General features: G+C 37.1%; 1 protein-coding gene across 1 annotated transcript in view; it reads left to right on the top strand.

The window, feature by feature from the left end:
• LOC145682095 (heat shock 70 kDa protein 4L-like) overlaps nt 1–18,665 on the top strand; it is a 196,853-nt gene that overhangs the window by 70,191 nt on the left and 107,997 nt on the right. Inside the window, exon 6 of the mRNA XM_081753689.1 lies at nt 7,048–7,205. Coding sequence (XP_081609815.1) covers nt 7,048–7,205 — 158 coding nt within the window. The remainder of the gene's footprint in view (nt 1–7,047; nt 7,206–18,665) is intronic.

The raw sequence follows: 18,665 nt of genomic DNA, 5'->3' as shown, positions 1-18,665 counted from the left end.
GATTTCGTTGAGATTTTTTCGTCCTTTATTGAGTGTGTGGGGCATTGTCAATTACTATCACGGATTCGGAAGGAGTTTTCCTTGGAAATGTTGTTCATATTTTGCTGAATCTAATTCTCCGTGATAATCAGCTGTTTTTGTGCCGCGAAAAACGAGGTCAGCTCCAGGAATTAACCCACTCTCAGCCATTGCATGAATAACTATTAAACTCCGCCCCTTTCCAGAAGGTGTCTTGACGCCTGAGGACAAACCTCTCCAAGCTTGGTTAGCTGTTTTGATAGTAGTATCATGCCATGCCTTTGACTTTGTGTGACCAGCGTTGACCCAGGTTTCGTCAGTATAAACAATGCACTTACCTTCTTGCCTCTGTTGCTTAATATTCTTCAAATATCGATGCCTCCATGCGATAATGTCCTCTCTCTCAATCAACAGAGATCGGTGCTTACGAGACATAAAGCTGAATCCCATGTCAAGTAGAAGGCGATGCAACGTCGATAATGATAAAGTAGGCAGGTCGTCGTCCTCTGCAATAATACGATGAATTTTCCGCAAAGAAGGAAGCTCATTGTCCCTATATTTTTTATGAATTTTGCGGCGTATTTCTGCTTGGATAAAAGAGTCATATTTCTCCAGCCTTGTATTTTTATTGTCGCTTGGTCTTTTCTTGCGTGGAGTAGAAACTTTTACTTTAATCCGATGGAATTCCTGACGCACTTTCGATATAGTTGTGATTCCCACTAATGTTGCTTCAGAGGTCTTCCTCATTGCTTCTGAAACAGTTTCAATACCCCCTTCACTGCCTGGTTTCGAAAATGTGAATACACGTTTAATAACATTGTTTTCTCACCAGTAGAAAGAGGTGAGAGGCTTCTTATAACAATGTGGAGAATTTTCAGTCATTCTCTCTCTCTCTCTCTCAAAAAAAAAAAACAAAAAAAAACACAGCACTATAGCAGTTAAACACAAAATTAACTAATAACAACACTAATAATAAAATAGATAACACACGAAGTAACTATAACAAGAAAAATATACAAACTAAAACAAAAGAGAAGATACGCGCACCAAAAATTCACTGAACTAGCACAGATCAAAATTAATCGAAACTGTCATGCGTAGCACTTCCGACGACCAGCGACGTGGCAACAACTGAGTTCATGTTGCCAAACTTACCCTATCGTAAGAAGTTTAACTGATAAAGAATGAGTTTGCATACCTCTATTGTTATTCTAACAATCAGTCTTACTATCTTTGTTTATCTGCTGCAAAAGTTTCTACATTTTAAAAGTTTTTCGATACTCTGATATTTAAGTGAGAGTAAATTTGACAATCTTACTTGAGTCATGCTTTTCCTTTTGTCATCGGCTATAGTTAGGGTTGCAAGTACTTATATTATTGTGCTAGCTGAACGTACTAGCAAAGCTGGACACTCGAACAATTTATAAACTGCCACGCGAGTCAACTCTACAGTTTAATTTGTTTTTGCCACAATCTTGGAAAACATTTCAAATTCTGTCACTAACTGAATTCACCAAAATCATTTTTGGTTTTTAACCGGCTCGTTTTTGTAATAATAAATCAGCAAACCTAACACTTTTAATAAACATATGATACCAGGGCCGTAACTTGTGAAGGGGTCAGTAGGGGCAACTGCCCTCCCAGGGAAGCTCCCCGCCGTTTGAAGGGGGTCTATTTTAGGACAAAATTTTCTTACTAGATATACGATATTAACATGAAATTATAAATGAAGCATCAAACAAGTTCACTACATTACATAAACAAAATATCACACAAAAGACAAATAAAATAGGTCGTGGGCTCATTTCATTAAAAAATATCTACTATTGGGTGTCCTAGAAATAATATTTATTCGTATAGCTTTGAAGTTTGTCTATATTGTCCCCTTAATTAAATTGTCATGTATGGAATGGAGCCAGGGGCGTACTAACTGCCCAGCAGACCTTGCGGTGCGGGAGTACCCTCAGGCTCCGGGGGTCATAAAGTGTGAGATAAAGATGGAAAGAGGGGGCCCAAGAATTAGGAAAACAATTTTTCTAGGGAGCCCAAATACGCGTATTAATGATTGCCCATCCAAGAAAAAAATCTAAGTTACGGCGCTGTATGATACTGATTGATAGAATTGGATTTGAAGATAGAATTGCATTCCTTTTCTATCAAGGAGTGTGTAAGAAAATTCAATGTTAGAAGGGTGTAGAATCTGAAGGGAATTATAAACAACTAAAATTGCAAGGCTATCTGCTTATTAAAAGAAAAAAGAAAAGAAAAGGCGAATTTCATCTTTCTAAGTTGAGTGGCTAGTGAAATACTCTTTTTTTTTTCTTGGTATAGTGTCATAATCAAAGTAATATGATAACAACCTCAATTGGCATTGAGGACTAATACAAACCGAAAATCTTTTCATTCTGCTTTGCCGTTTGGCCATACAGAAAATTGTATTACACACACTATTAAGTTATTTAATTAAAAATACTGTTATAAATATCTACATAAAGTGACTTGTGTCATTCACTTCCCAGTTGTTCCACGAATAGAGGCTACCGTATCCTTGTTGTACGAGACTATTTGCACATGTTTCTAATCTTTTCTGACAGAAAAGTGCACTTTTTGCTACTGACTACACTGGTTTGACGCGTCTGACGTATTTCCATTTTATATTCTTCATAAGATGAAACAGAGAATAAATCTGGTTACTTTTGTGAAAGGTTAGTAAATCTAGTTACAAAAAGTCACTAAATCTGGTTATTTTTGTAAAAAGTTACTAAATCTAGTTACGAAAGTCATTAAATCTGGTTATTATGGAAAAGTCTGGTTACAAAACGATGTGCTGCTAATGAAGAATACATCATTATGCCTGTGCGCAGAGTTTCACTTTAGCATTGTAATTATGTAAATGCTTTTCTTCTGCTGGTCAGTGAGGTACCGGCGTATTCTGCAATATTACTACTGTGCTATGTTCAGTCAGGGGTGGTGAGGAGGGGTGTTGCAGAACCTACATTTAGCCTCTGCTGCTAACCGACCACGGGTTAAGTACGTGGCAATACCATTATTTTGGCAGTTTTTTCTGATAGAAAGGGTAAGCAAGAATAATAAATGATCAAGCTTATATATCCTAGTTCTGGAAAGCATTCATTAAATTTTATTTTCTGAGAATCCCGAAGTTTAAGGAGAGGGCTAATACACCACTCTCAAATTTTGAGAAAGTAGTATTAATGTACCTATGTCCTTTAGTATAGATTATACTTCTGTACTGAACCATATAGCCCAAATAAATACTCATCAAGAGGATAAATTATGTTAAAAACACCCGAAATTGAATATTACCGCTGAATTGGTAAGAACCAAATTCAACGTTGCACGGGGCTTCCCACGTGGAGGCGGATCAGTCTTCACGGTGTTACATAATCGTTTTCTTCTCCTCTTTTACCGCACTATTCTTTATTTCCTTTTATACCCAGGGGCCCAAGCAGGAATTCGCTATGGTTGTGGCGTAGAAATTCCTGCTCAATTCTTTTTTTGTCAGTTCGTTCGAAGCTCGTAACTTATCCACATACTGTTAAAAGACCTACAAAATCGTTAAACTGACTTAAGTTTGACGTCTTCAAGTAGATAGTTGGCTTGTCCTTGAGTTGTCCATGATCTTCCGGATTATCGTCAAACTCCGGCATAACGTTGGCACATGCCGAAAATAGGAAGACAGACGCTTAAACCATAATAAACGAGTTCCGGATTTCGGTTGATGTATTTGATTTATGGTTTTAAAAGCTCTAGTTTGCCTTCAACAACAGAGCGTGTTCATATATGACCGATGTCGTGCGTTTACACTGACATGTCATATTATTGCCAGTGATTATGTATAGATATGTTATGTAACTAGATCCAAGAGATGTTTGCAATCAATGATGCAACTTTCCAATGTGACAATGCGACAATTCACACTAGTGGAGCAATTAGGCATAGTTTCATTAATATCAAAATGAAATACAATACCCTCTTCCTCCAATCCTCACCCCTCAACATTATTGAACGCCTGTGTTCAAACTCTGGAGCAGATGTTCTCCACCATCCACGCTCAAGGAAATGGATACTGCACTGGTCGAGATAAGGGATTGTGCAATATTCCTGTGGAAAGTATTCATGACTTTTATTCTTCAATTCCACGTCGAATTTGAGCTGTTCTAGAGGGCAATGGTGCAACCACACTGTATTAATAAGGTTCTTCAAATGTTTTCATTACCTTGATAATCATATTTACCAATGTCTCACGTAGAACTAGATTCGTTTGTGTCAATGATTTAACGTTTACTTGGCAAAGTGAAAATAAATGTGTTAATTTGTGCTGGGAGGCCTACTATGCAAGGTTAATTAATTGTGAGGTAAACGGCAATATTAACTTCCTCAACATGTTCTTACCATAAGTCACTTAGTTCGTACATTTCTACAAACATGTAGAAGACTGGTGGTTTGATATTCATACGTTTATGTTTAATTCAAACACTGATCCTTGATTTATTGAAATATTGACAAAAGGACGACATTTAGGGCTTCACGGACACACCCACCTGAGTCAGAATTATATCATTTTAATCAATAGGATAATAATATACTAATAGGCTTTGAAACTCTGAAAAATAAAATTATCAGCACTTGCTCAATATGATCAGAACACATGAAGAACTCGTTGTTTTTTAAAGCTTGAAACATATAGTTAAATCTGACAAAAATACCAGTTAGTCGGCAATCCTATGTATAAATGAAAAAATTTACTTTGACAGAGGCCCTTTCTCCTTCAAGAAGAATTTGAAATTATACTGCCGAACAACAGACGAAAATATAGTTTTAACCCACATATATAGTTTTAACTCACGCGTAGTTTAGAAATAAACATGTGAGTATTCATATTGTAAACTATTATGGAAATAACGAGAAACATGAGCCAAAATGAAATTTTTAATAATGTCATTGATTCTTACATTCTATAAGACTTTTTATTTTAATATTAAAATTGTTAATAATTATGTACTCATTAATGTTTACTAGTATTTAATTAATAGCATTTCAAACAGGAACACTGGTTGAAGCTTATGCCCGGTGGCTTCAGAATCTTTTCTAGTCTGAAGCTATAATGCTATACCCAGTCGTGCCGTAAGTTCTGTCTCTAAGTTCACTAGCTCCACAATGGCAATTCGACTGACGTTTTTGACCAGCTTTGTTTACACAACATCATGCAGAACCTGTAGTTCAAACCAGTCCCTAGTTTGTGTCGTTCACTCCTATAGTTAACATAGAGTGGGGCACCAAAGAGAATTGTATCGCTGTGATCGCATTGCATAAGTGAAACGAGTCGCCGGTAGAGATCTTAATCTTTTAAAGCTGTTACAAATTAGACAAAAAATGTATGTATCGGTATATCAAACGGTTCAACGACATCTCCTCAATCGATGGCGGAGCAAGAAGTGGCCGCCCGTGCACTTCAAGAACGCCAGCAGCTGTGAAAGCTATTGCTGCGCAAATTCGTCGAAATCTTCTTCGAAAAGAGAAAATCATGGCAGTGAGATGGATATACCGAAGAGAACGATGTCCTTCATCATCAAACAGGACCTTAAACCTGGGACTTACAGAAGAACCACAGTACAACTGTTGACACCAGCTTTAAAGAAGATACGAACCCCAAGAGCCAAAAGTTACTCTAGCGGTACGCGAACGAGAATCACAGGCGAATCCTGTTCACCGATGAAAAAAAGTATTCACCGTTCAAAAAAACATTCAATCAGAAAAATGGCATAATTTATGTCCACGGTTCTCGGGAAGTTACTGAACAAATTCCTAATGTCCAAAGAGGCCACCACCCAGCTTCCGTGATGGTTTTGAGATGCGTGTTTCACGATGGTGTAACCCACCTACACCTTTGCGAACAGGAATGTCAAGACCAAGGCAGCAAATTACCAGAACAATGTTTTGGAGAAGGTAGTGAAACTATTGAATCACACCTGTTTTCTGGCATAGAATGGACATTCCAGCAAGACTCCACGCCGGCATATAAGGCGAAAATGAACCAGCAGTGGGTAGCCAACAATGTTCCTCACTTCATAGCCGCTGAGGATTAGGCTTCTGGAAGCCTGGATCTCAACCCGCTGGACTACCGCCTTTGGGACTACTTAGAGAAAAAGCCTGCAAGAAATGTCATCGCAATATTGAGTTGCTTAGGGCCGATTTAGTAAAAGCAGCTGCTTTCATACCTCAAGATTGGTGCGTGCAGCCATTGACGAGTAGCCTCAACGATTGAAGATGTGTGTCAAAGGCCAATGGTGACCATTTTGAATAGACCAGTGATCTTTCCGTTCCTTTGGTACTAAAGGAGTTAGTGTATTACATTCTTTTTTTTTTTGGCCGCGGTGGCTCAGTGGTAGAGCGTTCACCTCTGGTGCTTGGGGTCCCGGGTTCGATCCCAGCCCCCGCCAAGTGAACTTTGTGGTGGACAAACACCGTGTGCGTGGGTTTTCTCGGGGTTCTCCCGTTTCCTCCCACTTTCTTCATTCCACCATTTCATTCATTACTCATCATCACCGTCTCCTTTAGCCTAACCGGCATAGCCGTGGGACGTAAAACTTAAAGATTTCATTTCATTTTTTTACATTTTTTTTTGTTTCGTTTATTTGAATAAAGGACAGAACTTACGGTACGACTATGTGGTTAGGTACTTTGATAAATGTGATAGATGAGTTAGCATGTTCTTAATATATTATTATATGTTTTTCTCTAAGACTACATGTGAGTTGGTATAGTGCATGGCATCTATGTTTCATAAACCCAAAATTTTAGAAACAAATGACATCTTCTTCTTCGAAAGATATTTTGTTCTAACTTAAGGAACGAAATAGGTCTTTTCTCAGCAAATGTAATTTTCATAGTTTAAATTGAAACTCAAAGAATAAAAACTATTAATAGTAACATTAGAAATTGTGAAATGATAATAAACATTCAGTTTTAATTTGTGTAATTGTTGAAAGTTTTTTCTTTTAACTTTAGATAAATATGCAATAAAAGGCTTTGACCAAGGAAATCCACAAGAAATAAAAGTGAAATACTCAATCAATCATAATGGAATTTTTTCAGTTACAACTGCAACACAGTCAAGGGTGATTAATGAAGAAGAAAAACAGTACTCACAATCCACGGTGAGGAAGGTAATTTCAATGAAGAAAATTGAGAAAATAAATTATTTACTTCAAACACTTACTTAGCTGACGAACTCAGAAATGCCAATAAGAGAGAACGGTGTGAGAATGTATCAAGCGGCTTAGAAAATGTAACCTGAAAGCGACCTTACGATCAACTTAGCTACTCGTATTGGCGTTTCTGAGTGAGTCAGATAATTTTTTATAATGAATGTTTTGCTCAATTGCATCGCCTTGCACGTAGATCAGTTTCTTCTCAAGAGCTTCTAAATTTGTATTAATAATACGTAAACTTGTTTCTTGAGTTCTTTGAACTTACATGACATTCTTTACTTTAGGTCCCGTTTCATGTAGCCTTGTTGCTGAACAGGACGTTAAACTCAAAATCAACTCTTTATTTTAATTTAATACTATGAAAACTTTTATATATATTTTAAACTTTAGTTTCATTACTTTTCAATGTATGAAAGACACATTTTACTTACTAGTTAGTATTACACTTATCAATCTGAGCTCGTACCTGAAGAGCATTTTTTTAATGTCTTCACTGGCGTGTTGGATTTCATTTACTTCAGTTTACAATTTCCTTTCAAAATCGGCAGGCACAGAATTTAATTCAGTCACGAATTTATTAATCATAATTTCGAGACCTTTATGAAATTCACCTGTTACTTTTCTAAATTACGGCAAACTACTGCGTTTGATTTTTTAAAACATATTACAGATATTTTCAAGCCTTTCCTTTACCTTTCTGAGTCTTTCATCTACTTTTTTTTAAACGTCTCGCCTACATTTAAGTATAAATTGTTACTTGCTTAAAGTAATGATTTTCTAAATTAAAATTTTCCTTGTCGATGATATTGGCAGGTAGCAACAAATAAGCAATGGAAAAATATAATAAAATGAGAATTTCAATAACTATTACCATGCAGTTTCAATGACAATTTCGATAACAGCATTCTAACATACGTAAAGCAAAACACCCTTCTCACTGGATTGTATACAGGTATAAACTCTCTTGTGAACTATATATCGACAACGGAGGCCACGGTGGCTCAGTGTTGGAGCGTTCCCCTCTGTGATTGGGGTCCCGGGTTCGATTCCATCCCCGCCAAGTGAACTTTGCGGTAGTAAATGCCGTGTGCATGACCTGTCTTGGGTTCTCCCGTTTCCTCCCACTTTCTTCATTCCACCATTTCATTCATTACTCACCATCACCGTCTCCTTTAGCCTAACTGGCATAACTGTGGGACGTAAAACTCAAAGATTTCATTTCATTTTCATATATCGATAATCTAATATTGTCTCTGGAACTAGTCCATGTTCCCTCGAACGCCATGTATGCCTTTCAAAAGTTCAGGTCATGTAAGAGTGAGGGATTCTTCGTCAGGTACAGTTCGCGGCATAGAAATCGTTACAAAAATTCTAAGTAACTAACTCTTGCCCCGTTTTCTTATGCATCCAGAAATACATCTCTCAGTCGATTAGTTGCTTCTAGTTTTCTATCCAACTCCTCCCCCTCCTCCACCTCTCCTTGTCTAAAGCAGTGTGAGTGACGTAGTACACTCTTTCCATTCAGATGAAAAAAACAGGAAACAAGGTTACAACGTTATAGCTCTAAAACAGTCCTTCTCATTAGTTGGTTCTTAAATATCTTTTAAGAGCCTAAATTAAAGAAAGTCACAATGTTCCCATAGTTTCATATATACCTTTAGTTTCATTCTCTCCCTTCTTTAAAGACTGCAAGCTAGTAAGATGCTCTGTACAAAATCTTCGGAAATTGCTAATAACGACAGTAGGTTTTGTGCTTTCTCAAGTCTGTATTCCACACACAGAGCTCCAGAATATCTACTGACTGAAATGAGTGTTAATCAATGATTCATTGCATTTCTTTTCAGTAATTGCAAGCAAATGTTCGAGGGGCGTCATTTGGGGAGGACAGGAAGGTGTAATTTCCCCTGCCTTGAGCTTCATAAATGCATATTGTTTGATCAAATGTATAGTAATACACTAACAAAACAGTGAAGAATCTTATGTCGGTGGACAACTTCCCTCCACCCCGAATAAAATCTGAAATGACACTGCTTTTAGCAAAAAGCTATAGAGTTACAATAGCACATTTCTGCAGAGCTTACATTTGGTTTCAAGAGTCGAAGGTTTAATCTCAAACCATATGAGTTCCTGCGCGACATTCAGAGAGAGAGAGAGAGAGAGGGAGAGAGAGATATTCAAGTATGAAGACAGAGAGGGATAATTTATACACAGAGATTTAGAATTGGGGAAAATGATCGGACGACATTCGTATTATGACGAAAATTGTGATTTTGTGAATTAGAAGAAGGAAAGGTTTCGAACTACGAGGAACACATTAGGCATTTGTCGAATTAAGGTGGAGAACTCATTTTAGAGCATCAGATGATTACGAAGGGAAAGAAAGATCTTGAGAACTCAGTAATTAAGAATTTAAAAAAAAACTGCAGCTTCCGAGACGGGTTTCGAACCAATAGCCTTGTGGTTATCGAACCATGCCTTTATCCAATCTGCTACGGAGAACACTATGTACCTATTTACATACATCTTCTTTAGCTACGTTGAGAGCTAAGTTAATGGGATATTCCAAAAGTTGACTCGGTGGATGCGCCGTTCACATAGGACGTAAACCTCTTTTAACTTGGTTACAATGTGCATAATGAACTTCCCCTTGTTCACAACACATTTTAGGGCAGTAAAATTTGTTACTGTTGTGTTAGTTAAGTTACATTTGATAGAACCATCTGATAAAATAGTGGCAAACCTTGTGCGTCATTGTCTATTAGGTGAATGGTTAATGTAAGTTACTCCTACGTGGATGGTCCGAGCTTCCAATCAAGATCATTCTTATTGATTATTTTCTTCAAGCTACGCTCATACTGTGCATTCCACAAGTTCAATTTTGAAGTAATGTAGTCACAGTTAGTTCAATTCGAAATTATTTTCAAATATGATATTTGTTATTACATGTGTTCGTTTAACTTGAAATGTTTCGATGTTGATATTAAATCTTACAACCTTAATGTAACTCATTTCCCTACAGCATATCATCATGAATGTTTGCATAACGACGACAGTCAGGCGTTAATACAAAATTCAGTTCTTATTGTAATGTATGTATATAGTTTGACTCAGAAGAAAACGTACAGTGGACCGTATGATGCAACATTGACTCTTGGAAGAACTTCAAACGTATTTACTATACGTATAAAATACAATCTCAAAATTTACTGTGGGAGTAAGACACTGAAACCATTGCAGGGAGGGAAATGGGTTACAAGTAAAAAGGTAAGAGAATATGAAAAATATTAGTGTGAAATTCATACTTTTCTGGTTCGAAGAGATAAATAGTGGCTACCAGATGGCATTCCTAACTTCTTTCTATCCTTGCGTAAATGGAAAATTGTTTTAAAAGTATATTTTACTTTCAAGTATGATTCAGAGCAGCAGGGATATACAAAGGATGCAGGCCTCAGCACTCCAGAGATCCTGCTCCACGAATTGACTACTTTTCTATAAATTATATCTAATGTTAGAGATGATGAAAGACATTTTACTAAAATATGACTTCAAAAAGCCTTCGATCTCTGAAATAAAATTCCTGACTACGTCCCTGCAAAGCAGTGACGATTTTAGGAATTGATCAGTTAGTAATGCCTCATTGGAGCAACGACACTTCCCCAGAAGTCATATCTCCGATAATTCCGAATTGATATCAGTATTTGTGCATTATCACTTTTCACTCGCAGTGTATTGAAACGCACCAAAAAGGAACTGTTTCGAAGTCTTAACTGATTCCCCCTATGACCCCATGCCAATATGGCCAACCTTGGACACATTCACATCTCAAATGTCACATTGACACAACTAATGGAAATTTTCCATTCTTTTTGCCTGTCACTCTCCGATTGTCAACTCCATGCCAACCAAGGCTTAATTTGGACTTACGTAGCATCTATAGTGTCACTATTCATCTTTGCACATGAATTCGACACTAATATCGCTTGTATTTGACTATTTTTACTTGAGACCCTCACCTCTTCGTAGGAGGAGTTTCAGTGTGTCGCCCCCGTAAGTGGTGAGTTTCCTCGAGTCTGTCCCGTTTCCTCCCACTTCTTCATTCCACGATTTCATTCATTTCTCAACATACCTGTCTTCATTAGCGTAATCGGAATAATCGTGGGACGTAATACATAAGTATTTCATTACATTTTTCTTTTATAACTGTATCTCACTTTTCCTGTGACGAGAGCAATATCTAAGCGAGTATTCAGTTAATTAAACCATTAAAAACTTATATTCATAGCACAATGGTGCAGATGATGTTGAACCCTTCGGCAATCTTCAGCATGGAAAGCAAAAATAGGCAATACATTGACAACGAAAAAGTAGTTAACGAATTGCTCTCCAAAAAGAACACCCGTATAGTTGTTTTTCAAATGGTAATTTATAATTATACTTACGTTGGTTAAAATTCCTGCATAGTTACCGTGGCGAGACACTGAACACCCCCCCTCCTACGAAGAGGTAAAGATGACATGTAAAAGTAGTCAAATACAAGCGATATTAGTGTCGAATTCATGTGCAAAGATGAATAGTGTCTCTGTGGATGCTGCATAAGTCCAAATTAAGCCTTGGTTGGCGTGGAGTTGACAATCGGAGAGTGACAGACAAAAAGGATCGAAAATATCCATTATTTGTGTCAAATGTATAGTTTTGGGGAAAACCGACATAAAAGGTGATATTTCAGATGTGGATATGTCCAAGGTTGGCTCTATTGTCATGTGGTGATAGAGAAACCAATGAAGACTTCAGAACAGTTCTTTTTTGGTGCGTTACAATACACTGCGAGTGAAAAGTGATAATGCACAAATACTGATATCACATTCGGAATTATCGAAGATACGACTTCTGGGTAAGTGTCGTTGCTCCAGTGAGGCATTACTAACTGATCAATTCCTAAAATCGTCCCTAAAGCCGTCACTGCTTTGCAGGAGCGAAGACAGAATTTTATTTCAGCAATCGAAGACTTTTCGAGGTCATATTTTACTAAAATGTCTATCATCATCTCTAAAATTAGATATAACTTACAGAAAAGCAGTGATTTTGTGGGCAGGATCTCTGGATTGCCAAGGCCTGCATCCTATGTATATCCCTGCTGCTCTGAATTGTCATAAGCTCCTCTTCAAATGTCAGACATAAAATGTAAATAATAAACATATAACATAGAATACAATATAAATATAAAAAATACAATACAAATAAGAAATACAATAGGAAATAATTATAAAATGAAGTTCAAGGACAAGTTTGTTTTAAACAATCATACTTGAAAGTAAAATATACTTTTAAAACAATTTTCCATTTATGCAAGGATACAAAGATGTGAAGAGTGCCATCTGGTAACCACTATTCATCTCTTCGAACCAGAAAACTATGAATTTGACACTAATATTTTTCGTATTCTATTATTTTTTTTACGTGTAACCCCTTTCCCTCCCTGGAATGGTTTCAGTGTCTTACCACCACAGTAAGTTGTTGAGATGGTAATTTATACGTATGGTAAATTCGTTTGAAATTCCTGCAAGAGTCAATGTTGCATCGTATGGTCTACTATACCTTTTTTCTGAGTCAAATTATATACATACATTAACTACAACTAGGTAACTACAACATATACATACAACTATATAACGCCTGCCTGTCTTCGTTGTGCAAACATTCATGAAGATGTGAAGTAGGGAAATGAGTTACGTTAAGGTTGTAAGATTTAATATCAAGTTTGAAACATCGCAAATTAAAGAAACACAAATAATAACAAATATCATATTTGAAAATAATTTCGAATTGAACTAACTGTGACTACATTACTTCAAACTTGAACTTGTGGAATATACAGTATGAGCGTAGCTCAAAGAAAATAATCAATAAGAATGATCTTGATTGGAAGCTCGGACCATCCACGTAGGAGTAACTTACATTAACCATTCACTTAATAGACAATGACGCACAGGGTTTGCCACTATTTTATCATATGGTTCTATCAAATGTAACTTAACTAACACAATAATAACAAATTTTACTGCCCTAAAAAGTGTTCTGAACAAGGGGAAGTTCATTATGCACATTGTAACTAAGTTATAAGAGATTTACGTCCTATCTGAACGGAGCATCCACCGAGTCAACTTTTGGAATATCCCATTAACTCAGCTCTCAACGTAGATAAAGGAAACGTATGTGAATGAGTACATAGTGTTTTCCGTAGCAGAATGGATAAAGTAGTGTTTCGATAACCACAAGGTTCGTGGTTCGAAACCCGTCTCGGAAGCTGCAGGTTTTTAAATTCTTAATTCTTCAGTTCTCATGATCTTTCTCTTCCTTCGTAATTATCTGATGCTCTAAAATGAGTTCTCCACTTTAGTTCGACAACTGTCTAATGTGTTAATCGCAGTTCGAAAGCTTCCCTTCTTCTGTTTCAGAACATCACAATTTTCGTCATGATAAGAATGTCGTCCGATCATTTTCCCCAATTCTGAATCTCTGTATATAAATGATCCCTCTCTGTCTTCACACTTGAATCTCTCTCTCTCTTTCTTTCTCTCTCTTTCACTGTCGACCAAAAACTCATATGGCTTGAGATCAGATCTTCGACTCTTGAAACCAAATGTGAGCTCTCTAGCAATGTAACTCTATATGTTTGTTGCTAAAAGCAGTGTCATTTCAGATTTTATTCAGGGGGTGGGAGATTCTCCGCCGACATAAGATTTTCACTTCTTTGTTAGTGTATTACTATACATTTGATCAAACAGTATGTATTTATGAAGCTCAAGGGAGGGGAAATTACACCCTCCTGTTCTGCCCAAATGACTCCCTTTTAACATTTGCTTGCAATTACTGAAAAGAAATGAAATGAATCATTGAATAACACTCATTTCTGTCAGTATATTCTGGAGCTCTGTATATGCACTACAGAATTTATTAAGCACAAAACTTTCTGCCACTATTGGCGATTTCCAAAGATTTCTTAGAGACCATCTTACTAGCGTGCAGTCTTTTAAAGAAGGGAAAGAATGAAACTAAAGATATTTATGAAGGTATGGGAACATTGTGAGAGATTTTTTTTAAATTTAGGCTCTTAAAAGATATTTAAGAACAAACTAAGGAAAAGGATTGTTTTAGAGCTATAGCATTGTGTAATGGACCTGTTTGATCCATTACAGCATTTTATGACCGATTAGACCCATTACAGCATTTTATGTTATTTTTCTGTTTGTGCCCTTATTCTTCATATTTACCTATTCCAAATGTTTGTAATTATTGTTAATGTTGAATTTGATCAATGATATCAATCTAATCTTTAAAGTAAAAGATGACATGAAATTTATCTGCACCATTGTAATGTTGGCAAAATTGATAGTGAAATTAATGCCTATTTTTATTCTTTTTCTTTGCATGACAGTTGAAGTTTGATATTTTTATGTTAAAAGAGAATATATAGTTTTGGTATGAAAAGAAATAGGTGGTTGATGTGTGTGATACACATACGTTCAGGGCCGGCCTTAGGTGGTGCAGGGCCCGATTGGGAACATTTTGCGGGGCCCCAGGTTTACAACTAACTAGCACCAAGGTCTGTAGAACACACACACACACACACACACACACACACATATATATATATATATATATATATATATATATATATATATATATATATATATATATATATATATATACCCTCACGGCATTGTCAAGGCTCTATATTTGTATTTTGCATTTAAAGTTGCAACCGGGTGTTTCTGACTGCCGTATTCGGTAGCTCGATCATCACCCTTGTTCTTCGCACGCACAGTCATTCGAAGAACTGAAAACGCACTCTATACACAAACAGTTTATGGTTGTGAACTCGGAAAGCCTGGTACTTCTGCTTGTCAAGGTCAAAAAGTGGGAGAAAAAAGGATGTGTAGAATGTAAAGAGGGTGCAACAGTGACTGATGCTTCTAAGGGAACATATTCATTTGTAGTTCGTGCACATTCCGCCTGTAGCGCTACTGTGGCACAACGTATATTGTAACTGTATAACTCTTGTACACCGGTAGTAGGTCTATTGGCGTTAGTGACGACCGAAACTATGTTGTCAGCACTGACTGCGATAAGGCACTGCCGTTCTGCTTTTGCTTTTCTTTTTTCCCCTTTTTCATTTGCCAGACGCCAAACATGCTGTTTTTGCTTGTTGCACGCGCTGAACGGGTTCCTGCGAGCGAAGTATTTAAGAAGTTGACTACATATTCTTGTTTGCGATAGTTTTAAATTGGTTAACTGTTGAAAAATATGCAAAAATAAAGCTGTACTTGTTAAGGTATATTAGTCGACGACGTAGCTACTGACAGTGTTGATTACAGATTTTCTCGAGGAAGAATTTAATTACAGTAGAGGTGAAAAAGAGACGTCCATTTAGACAGCCCCTCCCCCTTATCAGACTCAATCGGAAATGGTCTCAATCGTTTGTACACAAATGTGCAGGCGAAAGTTTCGTTTGTACACAATTAGGGGCGCCGTCAGAACGAAAACAAAGTAGGGGCTGTCTAAATGGTAGCCCCCCTCCAGCATGTCCTATTCAAGCACAAATTGTCCCAATCATTTGTACTTCGTTTGTACAGAAATGTGCAAGTGAAATTTTCGTTTTACAAAATTAGGGGCGCCGCCAGAACGAAAACAAAGTGGGAGCTGTCTACGTGGTAGCCCCCACCATGTCCAATTCAATCACAAATTGTCGCAATCGTTTCTACATGGTTTGAACAGAAATGTGCAGGCGAAATTTTCGTTTGTACACAATTAGGGGCGCCGTCAGAACGAAAACAAAGTAGGGGCTGTCTAAATGGTAGCCCCCCACCACCATGTCCAATTCAATCACAAATTGTCGCAATCGTTTTTACATCGCTTGAACAGAAATGTGCAAGCCAAATTTTCGTTTGTACACAATTAGGGACGCCACCAGAACGAAAACAAGTGGGGCTGTCTAAGTGGTAGTCCGCCACTATGTACAATTGAAACAGAAATTGTCGCAATCGTTTCTACATTGTTTGTACAGAAATGTGCATGCGAAATTTTCGTTTGTACATAATTAGGGGCGCCGCCAGGGCGAAAACAAAGTGGGGGCTTTCTAAGTGATAGCCCAATCACCATGTTCAATTTAATCACAAATTGTCGCAATCGTTTGTACATCGTTTGTACAGAAATATGCAGGCGAAATTTTTGTTTGCACACAATTAGGGGCGACGGCAGAACGAAAACAAAGTGGGGTGCTGTCTAAATGGTAGCCCCCCACCATGTGCAATTGAACCACAAATTGTCGCAATCGTTTGAATATAGTTATACAGAAATTTGCAGGCGAGATTTTCGTTTGTACACAAATAGGGGCACCGCCAGAACGAAAACAAAGTGGCGGCTGTCTAATTGGTAGCCCTCCCACCATGTTCAATTCAACCACAAACTGTCGCACTTGTTTGAACGCCTTTGTACATAAATGTGCAGCTGAAATTTTCGTTTGCACATAAATGTGGCCCCGCCAAAACGATAACAAACTATGGGCTCTCTAATTGATAGCCCTCCCACCATGTCGAATTCAACCACAAACTGTCGCACTTGTTTGTTACGGTTTTGTACAGAAATTTGCAGGCGAAATTTTCGTTTGTACACAATTGCGGGCGCGCCAAAACGATAACAAAGTATAAGCTGCCTAATTGGTAGCACCTCCCTACGTCCGATTCAAAAAGAAAATTATCTCAGTTGTTTGTACATCATTTGAGCAGTAATGCGCAGGCGAAAGTTTTTTTCTACACTATCAGGTGCGTGGACAGAACGAAAAAAGTGGAGTTGTTTAAGTTCTAGCCCCACCATGTGCGATTGAACCACAAATTGTCGCGATCGTTTATACATCGTTTGTGCAGAAATCTGCAGGTAAAATTTTCGTTTGTATTAAATAATATACGGATGTGAGTATTTTTAATATCTGCGATCAACGTTAACCGGTTTGAATAACTGTTGCTGAGTTTGAAAATGGTACCTATTACACTAGTCGAAAAAAATCTTTTTCTCTAGCACACGGAAGAAAATACCTGATTCTAATAGAACTTTTCACGTAGAATTCGAATCTGCAATCAGTTTTTCTCCATCACCCTCAGTTTTCCCGTGACAGATGTGTTTTCGGAAAATTTCCCCTCAAATTTCTTTTCTTTTTCTTCTTTTCTTTTTTTTAAAACAATTTTCATACTTGTAGCTTGAGTACCTTAGGTATATAAACGCACAAATTATATTGTATGTTAGCTTGATTTATACTTAGTAAGCCCTCTAAGTTTCATAAGAATAGCATTATTCTATCTAGAGAAATAAACATATTTATATTAAAAATATGCTGTGTGTACTGTTCATTTTACAATATTCATTAGTGCAGATAAAATCACATATAACTTCCACGAAAATTACAATATAAGCACGGTTTATATCTTATTGGATTTGAAATAAAACATATTTTCAATGATGTATACACCATGTCACCATTTTATATCTACTTAATAAATAATACAATAGAAGTGAGTGGTATCTTCTTAATAAATGGACACTTACTTACCTCAACTAATATGTTATAGTTGTCGACTTTCTTCTGTGTTTGGTTTCTGGAACATCTCTTTTAAGTGTCCAACAATAATCAGCTAGCATTTTTGAACTTTACTGTCACTGGTATCTCTTCTCCATAGAGGAATTGTCCTGATGAAAATGTTCCCCATACTCATCACTAACAGCACCAAGGTTTTCAGGAAATAAATGCAGGTGGGAGTCTAGAAAGTGAACTTTAAGGGACATGTTGCAACCCATTTCATTGAATGATTGCTGGAAATCACTCACAATTTCACGGTAATTTGGGGCTTTCTTGTTTCCTAAAAAATTCTCTGTTAAACATTTAAATGGACACCTAGCTGCTTTCTCAACCAGTTAAGAGATCCTCAAATTTTTGGTCACGAATCAAACATCTTATTTGGGGGTCTACAAAAATTCCTAGCGTCACTAACCCGAGGATTTTTTTTCCTTGAGGTAACAAGATCCTGCATTACTTTTGTCCATTGCCCTAACAAAGTTTTTGAAGAGCTCGAACTTTATGTGAAGAGGAGATAGAATTATCTAATCAGGGCTCACCAGTGAGGAATAAACAGCATTCTTCTGTCCAGGAGTTAATACATGCGTTGGCCATTCCTTCTTGATGTAATGTTCCGCTTTGTTCCTGCTGTCCCATTCGCAGAGGAAACAACAATATTTCGTATAACCAGGCTGCAAACCCATTAACAAAGAAATGACTTGTAAATCACAGCAAACGGTCCACTTGTATTTCTCATACTGAATTTTTTCTAACACTATTTCGATGTTTTCATAGGTTTCCTTCATATT

The sequence above is a fragment of the Thermobia domestica genome, chromosome 3, assembly GCF_964235325.1.
Source record: "Thermobia domestica chromosome 3, izTheDome1.hap1.1, whole genome shotgun sequence".
In the NCBI taxonomy this organism is placed as follows: Eukaryota; Metazoa; Arthropoda; class Insecta; order Zygentoma; family Lepismatidae; genus Thermobia; species Thermobia domestica.
The sequence above is the reverse complement of the archived record's forward strand: the minus strand, read 5'-3'. Positions and strand labels throughout refer to the sequence as shown.